Source organism: Poecilia latipinna, unplaced genomic scaffold, assembly GCF_001443285.1.
Source record: "Poecilia latipinna isolate Pla-1442-1.1 unplaced genomic scaffold, P_latipinna-1.0 Scaffold772, whole genome shotgun sequence".
NCBI classification, from domain to species: domain Eukaryota; kingdom Metazoa; phylum Chordata; class Actinopteri; order Cyprinodontiformes; family Poeciliidae; genus Poecilia; species Poecilia latipinna.
The window spans coordinates 174,164-189,687 of record NW_015113388.1 but is presented as its reverse complement, the minus strand read 5'-3'; the positions used below and the strand labels follow the sequence as shown (position 1 = coordinate 189,687).

The window sequence follows — 15,524 nt, the reverse complement described above, 5'->3', positions numbered from 1 at the left end:
AAAAAAAAAAAAAAAAAAAAAAAAAAAAAGCCTCACCTTTTATCCTGCGCTACATCCTGTTTTTTACTCCCAGTGGAAGAAAATTTCTCTTCGCTGCAGATAATCCGCATAGAGTCAACTGATCGACTTCAGTCCTGAAAACCTGAAAGTCTTTTCATCGTTTCATATGAGCGCAGCATTAGGAACAAAAAAGCATGTCGGAGAAGCAATAGGGAGTCCCGAAGCTGCTGCAACCCGTTTGTTGATGAGTATTTCAAACTGATTGTTGCTGTGAACGACGGAAAAGTTTGGAATCATCTGCAAAACTTCTCCCACTTGCGTAAAAACGACGTGGTCTCACGTAGTCTCTCGGTGGGATTCTCGGTATGTTTATAGTACTGGCCCCTCTGATCCAATGGAGGCGTTCAGACAGGCGGAGAGAGAGCACACGTTGCGTTCAGCTGCTGAAGAAAAAGTCGGAATTATAATACTTACACAATAACGACGTGAAAATCAGTGTCAGAGTATTTGATAATATTATTCTGTATAAAAGTGGATAGATAGATAGATAGATAGATAGATAGATAGATAGATAGATAGATAGATAGATAGATAGATAGATAGATAGATAGATAGATAGATAGATAGATTCACAAAAATAAATTAGAAATAAAAATAAAACTCCATTTAAAAATAACAAAAAAATATTATTAAGTAATCTCTTGTACCTTTTACGTTTTCCTCTTTTAAATCACCATAGACTGTGTCGCTGTTTGAAAAGGTACTCAAAAAATTGCTTTAAAAATGATTAAGTAATTTCTTGTGCCTTTTCCTCTTTTAAATCACCATAGAATGGTATCGCTGTTTGAAAAATCCCCCAAGTGGAAGCTCAGGTCTCGTGTCCTCGTCGCTGACCGTGAACGCATCCGTGAGTCCAGACGCCACTGGAGCCCCGTCCTCTCTGCCGTGACATCAGACACGAGGAATCCGAGGAATGCCGGGCTCCTGGGAGAAGTCCTGCTCGTTTAATGGTTTTCCAGGGGCCACGGAGGAGACTAAACGCGGAACAAAGGAGACCCCTCACATGTCCATGTCCCTTCTGTCTGTCTTTAGGCGGGCAAATGAGTCACACCGTCAATGGGGCGACTTATCTGCATATAGCCTACATTTTTAGCATGTAGGCCTACTTTTATGCAAATGTGCAACAAAAAGGTGAAGTTATTTAAAATATCTTTATATTAAACTAAAAAAAAAAAAGAATACTTTTTACAGTAACAAGCAGAGCATTATATTATAGTTTCCTTACCATTCTAGAGCACTGTAATATAATTTATTTATATTTCTAAAAGCCCCTCAAAAAATCTACATGTAAGTCAATGGGTTCACGAGGACACTAGTGATGATGACAATTAAGGGGTTAAGTTTATTCAACTGAGAAGTAGTCAATGAATTGTCAAATAATTGGAAATTTACTCGTTTTGTATGTCACGGTTATTGACAAATCTGTGAGCACGAGAATATTTCATTGAGGTACAGAAGTGAGAAAAAAACAGGCATTTGCTATCAAGAAGAGAGTGAAAAATGTGTTAATTAAAGTGAGAAATTTCTATTCAGAAGCAAAGTGAGGCTCATTTGTCAGAGATAGCTGACAAATGAGCTATCTCTCACACATCTTTATTTTTTTTCTGCATCCTCATTCATTTTTTATTTTTTATTTTAATAATGATTCCCTTGCAGAATATCCTGTAAAATGAACAGCTTCTCTCTGAGGAGACAGAAGAAGACCACCGCTGTCGGATTTGTGAACAAATTGCAACCTCTTGTGGCTCTCCTGGAAGTCGCAGCAGCAAAATCCCAGTGACAATCATGTTCCTTTGCTGCATTTGTCTTCAGAACGTATTTATACATTTTATGGCTTAATTATAGGGCAACGTATCATATATTTGCATACGTGAACAGTATTGCACATGGTTTGAAAAGAAAATGTGAAACATTTAGGATTTTACATTCCCTTTAATGACATTCCCAGACATCTCCATCAATTGATCAGAGGCAGCTTTGAGTCTGATTAAGCCTTACAATCCACAACATAGATGAAACATAAAAAGTATGAATTTAAAAGACAGCATGAAAAATGGAAAAACACCAACATAGGATAACAAAACATTATTTCTTTATCTGTTTGCAGTTTCAGATTGAAGAATAAAATCTCAGCTTTTCATGAAAAAGTAATTAGATTTCTTTTTCCTCACTCTCACTTTCTGCAACTTCATTGCTTAAAACCTAGCATTATCTTTAATAATAACAACAAAGGTGTATCTTTATTGGGGTTTTTATCAGCATTTCATCTTGTATTGCTTGGTTCGTTCGCAACTGTCTAAACAAGTGTCTCGGTTTATAAGGAGATGTTGGATAACAAATTGCCTTTTCAATGAGGTGTTGAACTTGACATCTCTCTTTTTATCTCTTAATAAAAAGCAGCTTGATGAGAGATGAGAGCAGAAGATGAAAAGAACCTGCAGCACATCAACAAGAATCATGACAGAAGCAATGGGGAATAAAATCGAAGGAAGTGACCAAACGCAGCGGCACAAATACTACAGGGAAACAAACATGGCAAATGATTGACAAAGGACAAAAACCAAAACCACAGTGCAACATAAAGTCCACAGAATCATGACCTTATGAAGTTTTTGGGATTAAAGATGTTTTAAGATAACACACATCCCCTCTCCTCTTTGCTTGAGCTTTGCAACAGATCTCATGTATTAATTCAGCCTAGTTTGTTTGTGTGTGAGCTTGCAGGTGGAAGACATCAGTGGTGAAAAAGAGGTTTGCTTTTAAGGTTAGAATCTAAATGAAACCATCTGGAGAGATATGTTCAGCCAGAACTCCCTTTTCTAAGCCCTAATTCCTCTTTTTCGGGTTTATCTGCCACGGTGTGGGCCTTACGTAAATGTATTATATCAGAACCTTAAGCACTTGCCCCCCCCTTCTATAGACTGATAAGTTTCCACGTCAGAGAAACACTTCACACATATCGGGCAATAAACTTCACTTGTTTCCTGAAGGAAATGTAATTAGTTGTCAGGGAGACGCATAACCGTGTCTCGCAGACAAGCATTAGAATTAGCAAGCAGCAACAATCCATAATCTGAGTTAACTGGCCTGAGGGTTTGAGACACTGATCAGACCATGAATTCACAATTTAGCTACAACATTGTTACCTGATCTCTATCCAGTAATTTCCTGTAAGCTCTCCAGTTTGCTTACTTTAATAATAGGCTGCTTCATCTGAAGTCAGACCAATTATATCAAGATTTATAATGGTTTACAAATATATATATATATATATGTTTTTTTTTTTTTTTGGGGGGGGGGGATTTCACATTTGTGACACATTTGCATAACTCTTTCTATTTCAAAAATATCAAAAATATCTTCTGCATTTATATAGAACCGTGACTCAAATTTACAAGCAGAAGCTGTGAATTACAAGCAAACACCGAAGGTCACGTCACCCTGTCCATTTTCAGGCCACAAAATTGTGAATAAACAAAGAGTAAAACTGATCATTGGTTTAATTTTATTTTTACCATCAGAGCCTGAGGCAAGTTTGGACAAATATTTGAGGAGTCACGCTCTTCTCCTCATGCAGAAAAGTTATTCTTCTTTTTTATGATTAAGGCAACAGAAGGATTCGTCTCAGCTTTGAGAAGGGGGAAATTGTGAACACTTGACTTTCATATTCAGACTAAATTTGAAGTTAAATTCATCTAAACTGTTTCCTTGTTATCCTATCTGCAATTCGCTCATGTCTGCACATTTTTCATCCGTCTTTAGTAGAGTCGTATTTACCGATAAGGGTTTGTTGATGTCTCACCAAAGAAGATTTATATCTGAATGTCTGATGCTGTAATCGTCGGAGCGACTGCCAATGCTAACTAAGACAGTTTGCAGCCTTCTAGCACCCCTGCCTCCTCCCCATGTGCTTCGCTCCTCTTCCTCCCCTGCTGTGCGCGTGGGGGTGTGCACACGGGCCTGGCAGACAGCAGTAAGCTGGAATTCTTTGCACATCTGAGGTTTATCACTACAATCAAGCAGTAGATATCTACACTAATCTCTAAGCCTCCTCCGTTGTTTCCAGTCCACTTAATATTGTCGTATCAGTCAGAAACTTGTTGTAAACGTACAATGAAAGCGTCATTGTACGTCTTGTTCTTACAAAATGCCTCGTTTCTACTGTAGGACTCACTTTCCTGCAAATCAGAAGTACAACGCTATCTGAAGGGCAGATTTTGCCTCATATTTTATCCATCTGTTGCTGTTGATTTTCGCTCATATTTCTTGTTTAAGTGCCTAGTTGTTTATACAGATGTAGTACAAGTGCTGATGGGAACTTTCTCAGTTTAAGGAAATGAATGCACTCCGATTTTAGACAACATCTATTTGGTATTGTATTGATTATTGTAATTCACTTAACAAAGCCGACTATGAATGTCTTCTTCAGAGTGCTTCTCCAAGGTCTCTGACTAAGTCTGCTGAGTTTCCAGTCACACAATGGTTATTGCAGTTGCACTGCGTTCACATTCACTCCAAAGACAATTTTCAAGATCTTGACTTTGATGACAGAGACTTACATGAACAAGCTACAGAACGTAGCTGCACTTAAAGTGTTTCAACGCCCACTGAGAGGGGGATTCATTGGAAAAGTTCAAATTTGTTCAAGTATTAGCAATGAGCAACCCACATAAGAACTGTTTTTGAAGTTGAATTAAACTAACATTAAAAGGGTTGTATTCAAATACAATGCTCTCTGAAATCAGGTTTGGTCTCAGACACACATAATTCGACCAAAAATGTCATTTTTCCCCCCGAGAGTAGCTTCACAAGTTTAAAATCAAAGAAATCGAGACTAAAGAAGTTCAGAAAGAGGAAGTTGTCAGAGGCCGCCAACAGATTTTCGAGGAGGCTGGTGGTCAAAAACCTCTGACTGACTGCAAAAGAGCAGACTCGGTGGCAGCAGCCACTGAGGTTTCACTTTCCACAGAGAGGCATAAAATAAAAATACCGGAGGGCTCCATGCCTGAACGCCGCAAGCAAAACAAGAGAAGTCAGCTCCAATGTAATCTATAAACGAGGAGAAGGAAAACATTTCAGGCCTATGAAAAAGGGGCATGTCTGGAGGTACAAGGATGAAGCAGACACTGAAAACCTGCAGGATCTGGACGACAAACTGGATTTAATCAGGACAGTGGTCCCAAATATACCTCACAGTCCACCAAAGCTTGGCATCAGAAGATGCCGGAGTAGCCATCAATGTTGCCTGATTTGAATTGTTAAAAAAAAGACAAAAAGAAAAACTCTGAGATTTAGAAAAAGTCACCGGCAGCACCCAAAAACTCAAGCCTATGACTACTGATGAAGTGGAGACCTTTCCCCGTTCCTCAGTAGTTGTGTCTGAACCGTCAGTTCAGAGTTTGTTGCATGTCGTAACAGGAAAAGTTTGCTCTGCTGAGTGGGGTTATTTAAAAGTAACCTTTTGTGTTGAATTAGCAGAAACAACTTGGAATGTTAGCTGTGTCGTGCTATTTAAATTGCTATAACTCAATTTGTCGATAATTTGTTGCGCACACAACCACATTTGCAGTGGGAGTTAATCATTTTACCCGCAACTCCACATTAAAGAGCTTTCTTATCCCTTGACCTGGTGGTCTGTTTTTAAAAAAAAAAAAAAAAAAGCAGATAACAAAACAATTCTAGACATCTATCTTCAGAATCTGTTTGTGAAATAAGGCGTTCAGGTTTTGCCATCGCTCAAGTCCCCATTTGCGGGTTCGAAAGCCCCGAATCTGAGCGAGTCAGTGAACAGTGTGAGGATTAAGCACTTTGTTGTATCTTAAGCCCAATCAGGGAACACGGCAGCAGATCAATATGCTACAGCAAGCTTTGATTTCTACGGCTGAAAAAGCGACCTCACTGGAACTGAGTCTGATAAATACAGCAGGATCACAGCCTGAGATTCATTCTGATCACATTTGAAATCATGAAAACGTTGTCTTTTATTATTATTATTATTATTATTATTATTATTATTATTATTATTATTATCATTATTATTATCATTATTATCATTATTATTATTTATAACTACATAAATATTGAACAACTATTCAATATTTAGTTCTTTTTTTAATGAAATTTTGATATATTGATGTCCAGTCTTACTTTGCATTTGTCTCTGGAAAGGGATAAACATCAACAAAAACAGCTTTTCTAGCTGAGAAAAAGCTCAGACACAATACTATTGAAAATGTCTTACTGTTTGTCATGTTTTTTTGGGTTTTTTTTTTTTGCAGAGCAAGAGGGTTTCCTCCTCTCACTCTTCCATACAAGGTATAATATTTTCCTGATTACATAAGTCTGCAACTTTACATCAACAACAGCAAAAACGTTACCTATTCCTCAGCAGAAATGTATTCCTCCCCCCGCCCCCGCCCACACATTTGACAAAGAAAATTTAAATGGCCTCTTCTTTAGGTTTAATAGTTTGATTAAATTCATATAAATGTTCATCATTGTTAAATTTGACAGTAAACTAACCATGTGTTCAAAGAATTTACAAATGTGATTCAAGCAACAAGTGTTCTCTCTTCACACACAGCAACCTGAAAAAAATAAGGTAAATCTATTGATTTTTGGGGGGGAGGAGGAGGAGGGACGACTCCTCAGTTTAATCTGTTTTTTATTCGTTTTCTTTTATTTTTAATTGTTTGGCATGCCACGCCAAAAATGATCAGTGACCCTGATCCCAGCTGGCCTTTTGAAATCGACCCTGGAGAGGACGGGGTGAAACTCTTCGTACTGGCTCAGAACCGTTCTATAATCTGAGCTACAAATGTTGCTTTGATGTGGAAAGATACGTTTAAGTTGGAGGTCGTGGTTATTTCAGGGTTTTACTCTGTAACAACAGCAACAGGAATCGACCTATTATGGTGTTATGACTGCAGAAACAATACAAAGCTCTCAAACTAGCTGCAGTTCAAGCCTCGAGCGGAAGAAGATGTAAGACTCAGGATTGCAAAGTTTAGATATCTTTGGTCAGAGGTCATGTTGAACGAGTAATTAAAAGACGAAGAAGATGAATGAAGATGTTTTAAGGACACGGCAGAATGGGTTTAGACTGATAGAAATTCTATTCAGCTATTCTATCTGAATTTGACACACTTTCAAACCTCTTTTCATAACACGCACACATCTTCCTCCTATATCAAGACCAGTCCGCTCCCGTTTCATGTGGTTTGTCCTTGGGCAAAATCTGAACACTTGTGCAGGTGACGGTATATAAAACTTCACACTGAAGAAAAACAAAAAAGTGAATAGGTTGAATTTTTCTCCCTCACTTCTCCTCCCCTCCCTTTTGTGAAGTCCTGTGTTGGTGTGCTTCTATCTGTGTGTCTTTGTCTCCCATGACGTCTGCCCAGTGACTCAGAGCCTTATAATGAAGTTTCCACTCAGGGACACACGCACAACTTCCAAAAATAAGGAGAAAAAAAAAAGAATGAAAACGATTGAATTGGTCAGGTTGACTTAACAAGCACCCTTTATTGTGTTCACACATGAGCAATTAGGTTAAGCCTTCTAGGGATTCTGACCCAGACCTTTCAGTGTTCACTGCTATAGAGCTCCTGTTTGAACAGTCATGTGTTAAAGAGGAACTTCAATAAAAGAAATTACCGGTAAGAACAAAAACATCCCAATAAAACATTTATTCAGGATATTTGAGGCTTTCTAGAAGTGCATTAAGATATTAAAATAAAAAAAAAATATAAAGAGCACAGTGAGGTTAGATAAGTTGTTCAGTCATGCTTGATTTCTTCTATTTTTTTTATTATTCTGGGATGAAGAGAGCTCGCAGTATTGATCAGGAGCCGTGTGGGTGGCCGTGAACAAAAGCGCACACACTCCTCCCGGTTTGGAGCAGAGAAATTGATGCCGCACCTCAGTCACACCCAGAGGCCTTGAGACTCAACACTCTTTAATTCTTGCAGCTACAAAAAAAGGAGCTTTCTTCGTCAAAAGAGGCAACAGCGAGTCTTTCTCCTACTGAGCACTTTATTACTGGGAACGGAGAAAGCTGGAGCAGGAGAGTGACTGACTGCGACTGGAAGTCTGCGAGAGCTGAGGAGCAAAGACAGAGGAGGGGAAGCAAGAAGGGAGGACAAGAATTTTGAAAAAGGTAAAAAAAATAAATTAAATTAAATGTTATTTTAATGGCACTGATGTATGAATGGGTTAAATGTAATGACAAGCAAGGGTAGTAATTTGAAGTGCATTTGGGCAGATGTATGAAAAAGTTTAAGGTCTGATTTTGATTGTTTTCTAATGTTTTAAATCGTTTTAATTTTATTGCGGCTTTGTGGGCTCCTCTTATCAAAGTGCATATAAGTGCAGATCTCAGCTGAGTGAGTCACGCTGTAGGAAGATATGAGTCTCCGCCAGAGCTACAAAAACAAAAGCCCACCAAGGAGTCACAATAACAGAGCAGGGAGGCGAAAAAGCACCAGGAGTCAGTTTCTCAACAACGACAAGATTATTATCTCACACACTTGGTACCTGTTTTAATCACCCAGGAAACTGGAGAAAACAAAAGTACAAAAAAAAAAAAAAAGTTCTGATTGAACTTTAAATGTTTAAAAACTTGATCATGAGAACAATTGTTTGAAAATTGTCATTTTTGAACTAAAATCTGTAAAGAAAATATCCAAAGAATAAAGTGAGGAAAGAAAAATTTACCTGCGAAGGATTTTAGACATTGAAAAGTTCTTGAAAATCAATTTCTTCTACATGTCATCTTTCTTAAGCGGCAAATGTTTGTATTAGCACTAACACATTTTGTTTAGATCACAGCAATGTAGTCATCATCACTATCTCTTTATTGCGTGGTTTTAGGCAGCTGTAAACAACAACAGCTTCTTCATGATTGTTTCATTGCTTCAAATTTGTCTTTAAAAGGAGATTACGGAGAAAAGCAAGAACATTTTCAGAAACAAAAGAAAAGAAGGCTATAAAAAATTTCCTCAACATTGTAAAATAATTGTGCATTGTCTGTCCAGAATGCACCGGTTTAAAGGTTGGTACAGGGGCTCAGAAATAGTCAACAATAATATTGACATATTTATTGAACCACAAGTTTTGTGAATTTATTTCTACCGTACAGTTTTTGTTTTTACCACGAAACCTAATAAAAACACAAAAGATTTATTTAATTTGCTATTTTTTTTTTTTTTTACAGCTGCATTAGGATTTTCTTTTCTACAGTCTCATAGACAATGTGTAAAATAATAGCAAAAGCAGTAAAGTATTTCGATCCAGTAGCTTTTTTTGAGGGGATTCCTAACTTTGCTAAAGAAGTAAGGGTCTAAAATGTACCTGAATTTTTAAATGGAACAACGCAGCTTGACAAAGAAAAGCTGTAACTGCTGCTGGCTTGGTCGGTCATCATTACTGTTACTAAGGCAAGCAGTCCTGCTGACGGAGCCAACGTTGCACGAGTTTGTAAATAATGACAATTGAATGCAAAGTTGGCTCTTTTAATGGACTTTCAATGCAACTTTTAAAGCAACTTTGCATTAAAAGTGTCATTATTTACCAAATGACACTTCATGACAACAGTCATAGACATTCATAAAGACTTCTTTATGTTCATGACCGGTGTTATATCATGTTTATGACAGTGTCATGTCAGCCTTACGCACACCCCGTCAAATAAAGTGTTACCGGATTTTTATAAGTATAGCTGACTTACTTTTAAAGTGACAGTGACAGGCCAGACGTCAGTGCTCAACCTTGGAGTGGCCGAGACAAAGACGGGCTTTGTTTGTGCTTAAAATGAATCAGTTTCATTTGAAAGCTTTGAAATAAGCAATCAGAAAAGAGAGCTCAGATGTTTCGTGTCCTTTCGCTTCTCTTCTGCAACATCAGAAAAACAATCGAGTAAGAAAACGTCACAAATAGACAGGAAGAAAATCTACAGCTCCATAAGCTTTTCAAAAGTCTTCAAAAGTTTGTCTTTGGTCTTAGGTCACTCTTTCTAATAATTTCAATCAATTCTATGTACATAACTCTGAGGCCCTATTGTGATGTCCTCTCAAAAGAACCTCATAGATATGGTTTAGTGTGTCTTGGTCATCAGCTTCAACCCTGGTTAGAAAACCAGAGTAAAGCCATAATTTAGATTTTAAAATGATTAAGTAATTGTTTAAAAGTGAAAAAGACTATTCACATCAACCATGTGTAGAAAAAGTGAGTGGCCGCCTTGTCAGCAACAAATTTCATCAGCCATCTTTGATAACTTTTAATTGACGTCAATGTGGAGGAATTTTGTCTCTTGTCTTAGATCTGCCACATTGGAGGGTTTTAAAGCATGAGCCGCCTGTTTAACGTCATGCCACAGCATTCAAGCCTGGACTTTGATTAGACCAGTCTAAAAATATTATTTTTGTTTTCTTAAGCATGTGCTGTTCAGAGGTAGACCTTGCCGGTTTGCTTTGGATCATATATCACAAACTGATGGCTGCACATCCTCCTTCCACGTTTTCAGATAGAGAGAACATTGCAAAGTTCTACCAATAATGCTTTTATCTCATCAGTAAACGGAACATTTTCCCAGAAGTCTCTGGGTCCATCAGTAGTTCTTCTGGGTTGTGTTTTGATTTCCCAGATGGGTCACTGATGCACCTCTGCGTCATTTTTGTCAGGCCTTTGAATATCTGTCGATCAGAAAACGATGCGCTGCTTTTTCAGATATTCCATTTTGTCAGACAGGCTCTGTTCAGGTCATGTTTGTTTTTTATCCTACAAGTTTGTCAGTCAAGTAGATTGTGAAATCAAACCATAAATAATAGTTAATCACAGTTAAAAAAATAAATATATATATACATTTTTCACTTGATACATTACATCTTCCCTTGCATTAACATTTGAAAACTGCATGTTGCATTTACTCAGGTTCTCTCATAATAAATTATTTGACAATGTGAAACATTTAAAAGTGACTGCATTTCCCCTTTGGTAGATCTTTTCAAATCCGTTACGTTTCTGCTTTCACTAACCAGTTTTAGATAAGACGCATGTGATGAACACAACCATCTGCTACAATGCGTGCTCCAGCAGGAACAATCACCGCTGGTATTTGAGCTCAGCTATTATTCAACCATGACACACAGCTATACAGATCATCTCATCTCAAAGACAGCATTGAGGCAAATTGAGTTATATAAGGCAGGAATGTGTTACACAAGAATAAAGATCAAGACTCTGTTTCTTCTAATGACCGGCAAAATTCTTCTCCCCTGTGATCAAGTGAAGATTTACCTCTGCTGGGTCAGAAACATTTCCAGTGCTCTTAAAAACCTTGTGCTTCTTTTTTTATTTATTTTCCAGCTCTGAGTTGGAGAGGAAGATGGTGGGTCAGTGCTGGTTGTTTATGGTTCTGATGGGATTTATGTGCAGCCCTGGGTCTGGCTCGGTGTGCTTGGAGAGCTCCCGGTGCAACGACTTGAGCGACAAGGACATAATACAGGTGAGCCAAATTATTTTTAAGCACTATTTGCTGTGCCTGGTCACTTATTTCCTCTCATTTTCTGCCATAATGACAAAATAATGACACATAATAATGTCATCATTTGGAACAATGATAGAAAATAAGGATCCGCATCTTTTTTGGTTCATCTTTTTAAAGATTTTCTAAAAGAACATGAAGTCCTTCTGAATATTCTTGACATAATCTTAACTTAGGTACCTTTTCTACCATTACAAACTTAAATTACACAAGAAGATTATTTAATAAAAAAAATGACAGAGTTGATTATCCAATTGTTTCTTGTTTTATATATATATATATATATACATAGTGAATAAAATTTGTCTAACTTTGGTAAAGAAAGTAGATTTAAATCTAAGCAGCTATGGAAGTTATTTCTCAACAAGGGAAATGCTACAAGATTTAATAATTTATCTTTGATTCAATGTTAATTTTGCTATTTAAAAAAAGTCCAAGAGATGAATCATTAAAATAATGTTCATCTATTGTTCTAGTGCTTGAATTTTTCTTATTAGTCAAAAAAGAAGATATGGGGATCATTTAGAAATCTTTTTGCTAAATTTTTAGCTGACCCTCTAAATAAAAACGTTTCATGGTTTCGTTCAAGAAGAAGGAAACAGTTTCCCACTGGTCATAAATCAGCCACTTATAAACTGGTGGCAAAACACACAGAGCAGCACTTAAAAGTGTGCACACTCCAGTAAAGATGGCAGGGGTTTTTTTGTCAAATAAAAATATGAGGCCATGATAAATAATTCACAGGCTTTTTGCACAAATGGTGGGACGTTTATCTCAAATGAACAGACAAAATAATCTGTCATGTAAAAAAAAAAAAAAAGAGGAAAAAACCTAAGATATAAAAGTTGGTCGGAAAAGCGTGCGTACTTTTCTGAAGCTCCTTCTGATTCATGGCCTCCTTCATTTCACATCTGCCATTAGCTCCACTGATTACACTTAACCAGAAGTAGAGCTCATCTGTCCTAGAAGCATTTCCCTCACTTTCTCACATTTGCAACTTTAAGCCAGTCACAGGTGTCAGAGAGGTCGCAAAGGATCAGAAGTGCCCCATTGCATTGTTCAAAAGTAAAATAAATAAATAAATATTGGAAACCGTCGTCCAATTTTAATCCCATCCTCTTGCCTGACTTTGAAATAAAAGGCTCTTCATGTCAAGGAGATTGGTCCACTCAAGGCACTTACAGCCACGAAAAAGTTTAATAATTTTTATTGTTTTCTTCTCTTTCCCAAATTTGCTCACTGCATTTACAACATAATCATGTGCCCATTGCTGACAGCGGCACTGTAGGAGCTGCAGCACTTTCCAACAAGGACGTGTTGTTTTCTACATGTGACAAGTATCTCGTGTAGTTTCCACATATTTGGAGAAAGGAGAAGGGCTGAGAGGTTTGCTTTCTCTCCAAACAAAGCACTTTAAAAAGTTAAAAAATGAATTTAATTTTTCAACATAACAGCGAGTCGAAGCGTACCTCCAGGTCCATATGAGGGTAACTCTAAAAGACAAAAAAAAAAAAAGATATGTGTTTTAGAATAGCCAGAACTTGTATAGGTTTAAAAGAGCGCAATGAGGTTATTGCATTTTAAGGATGTATGATTCGATGAAGCTCAATCTTCTTTTGCAAAATTTTTAGCCGACACTCTAAAAACGTTTCGTGGCTTTGTTGAACTGTTCAAGTGTTTGCGCTTAAAACAGAACAGATAATAGTATTTTTATATGTTGCTGCTGTCTGTGTGGTTTCCCCCCCCACACCCAAAGGACTGCCTTCACCTCTGCACCCCCGCAACCGAGCCTGAAATCAAACCACCCGGGGTCGCAGGTCAGCAGGAGAGTGACGACTTTGGTGATCCTGAGAGGAGCCATAGGGGTGACCTGCTGTTCAGCATCATTCTCTCCACTCTGGCTTCTGGAGGCAAAGTACCAGAGGGAGATCTGAAAGCCCACGATGACCAGCGCCGCTCTTACGCAATGGAGCATTTCCGTTGGGGGAAGCCCTTCGGCCGAAAGCGCAGGCCTGTTAAAGTGTTCCCCTCCGCTCTGGATGAGGAGGCCTTCGCCCTGCGGGCGCGCAGGCACTTGAGCTGGAACAAAGCTGAATCAAAGGGAGGCGTCGTTAAAGGGAGGCATCGGAATAAGGATCTGCTCGGGCCCAGAGCCGGGTTCAGGTCTCGGGCCACGCCGGAGAGAAAAGCCGAGACCTACAGGATGAGTCACTTCAGATGGGGCAGCCCGCCTGCATCCAAACAAAACAATCGCTTCGGGAAGCTGTGGGAGGAGAAACCTCGGGAAAAGCTGTCCAAGTTATTCAAGAACATTTTAGTGAAGGATGTGAAAATGATAATGGGCTAAAAAAAAAAAAAAAAAAAAAAAAAAAAAAAAAAAAAAGGAAGACAAAAAAGGGAAAAGGTACTAAAATAAGAGCAGAGAGGTTAATTTAAAATGACTCTTGGCTAGTTTCCATTTGTCTTAATGTAAATTCCAGAAATTAGTTGCTATCTTTAGAATGTCATTTTTGGGGCCTGATATTTCATTAAAGGCCTATATGAAGACAAAAAAAAAATAAAATAAAAAAAACACAACCTGGTTTAATTTCTTGGAAATGACTTGAGAGCTTCAAAGTAATAACTCTTACTGGAAACTCAGCTAATGATTTACATGTTATCTGTACAAATATTTCTTCGTGGATGGTACGTACGTGTTGAAGTAATTTAGTGGCAGACTGGTTTCTTTTTGTAATTTATTCTGAAAATAAATATTCAGTTTTTGCAATTGACAATTCAGACTGATTTCATCTCAAAGGTAACACATTTTTATGATGAGTAACGACTTCTGCTAACAGCACATTTTGTCCTGAAAGTCAAAACAAAAAAAAAGACAACAAATACTCTTTATGTTGGTATTTCATATCTGAAAAGCTTTCAACATGATCAGTCTAGTTTTGCCTACATGTCCCTCCAGCTGCATAATAAAAAAAAAACAGGAAACTCACCCCGATGAAGCAAAAGTAAGACTGAAAATTAGGGATTTCAGGGCTAACTTAATTCAACACAGATCATCAGCTGTGGTAAAAAGGCTGCAGTCAGAAATGAAAGCTTTCTGCACTGAATTAGAGGATCAGATGACCTGCTGCTTGGGTGGAAACATGTAATACAAGTAATAATGAGACAGAGCAGTAAAGCTAAAACAGATGAGAGCAACCCAATGAAAAATTCGCCATTAAATTTGCCTTCTTGCAAAAGCATCCAAACTGCTTTGATCATTTTCCCCTATTCTTTCATGTCACGACCACAAACTTTTCATTATTTTATGTGATAAACTGATGCAAAGCAGCATGTAATTGTGAAGTTTGTGGTTGTAATGTGGCTTCACTGTCACTCCTACGAACTCAAATCAGAGACAAGTCAGGCCATTCATGGTTTGAGATACATTTATTGTATAACACGGCTACGATTCGACTAGCATGCAAAGTCCGGTATGACACATGTAAGGCATTTTCTCCATGTAAAAGCTGCCTTTGTCACCAGGTAATCCAGTTTTTAAAGTGCAAAGTCCACAGAATGACTCAATTTATACTACAGCACTACATTGGAAATGGATCTATTGACCAGACATGTCATGAAGAAAAACTAAGTCAGGATTGCCGTAAGCTAGTATCACATTACACAATGCAATGACGACAAGCAGACAGATTTACAGATCTGATTCTGAAAAGACGGCATTACGACGCGCCACCGTGTGCTGCTGCGGCATCAACGGGTCGTTCTTCATGAACCAGGAGGAGTCAGTCACTGGACAAGACTGTAAACTGTGTCTGAAGGGTTTGGTCTCCGGTAACAACGATAAAGACACATCTGTGTTTACACAGACACATGAACAAACACTCCCACTCACACTATAAAAAAAAAAAGAAAAAACAGAAAAAAA

At 37.9% G+C, this 15,524-nt stretch overlaps 2 protein-coding genes across 2 annotated transcripts in view; one reads left to right on the top strand and one right to left on the bottom strand.

Moving 5' to 3' along the window:
- The window catches only part of LOC106955879 (protein tyrosine phosphatase non-receptor type 14), a 49,632-nt gene extending 49,239 nt beyond the window's left edge, over positions 1-393 (bottom strand). Inside the window, exon 1 of the mRNA XM_015046311.1 lies at positions 37-393. The gene's annotated coding sequence lies outside the window, so the exon portion shown is untranslated. The remainder of the gene's footprint in view (positions 1-36) is intronic.
- A 7,523-nt stretch (positions 394-7,916) lies between these two features.
- Positions 7,917-15,524, top strand: LOC106955877 (pro-opiomelanocortin-like). Its single transcript, XM_015046310.1, has 3 exons — positions 7,917-8,218; positions 11,425-11,563; positions 13,359-15,524. Exons 2-3 carry the CDS (start codon positions 11,444-11,446, stop codon positions 13,947-13,949), a joined length of 711 nt encoding a protein of 236 aa, XP_014901796.1. The 5' UTR covers positions 7,917-8,218; positions 11,425-11,443; the 3' UTR covers positions 13,950-15,524.

Excerpts from the sequence above, each read along its gene's own strand:
- LOC106955877 (XM_015046310.1), top strand. The coding sequence starts at position 11,444 with ATGGTGGGTCAGTGCTGGTTGTTTATGGTTCTGATGGGATTTATGTGC. Across the intron at positions 11,564-13,358 it reads GCGACAAGGACATAATACAG|GACTGCCTTCACCTCTGCAC; the intron begins GTGAGCCAAATT and ends CCACACCCAAAG.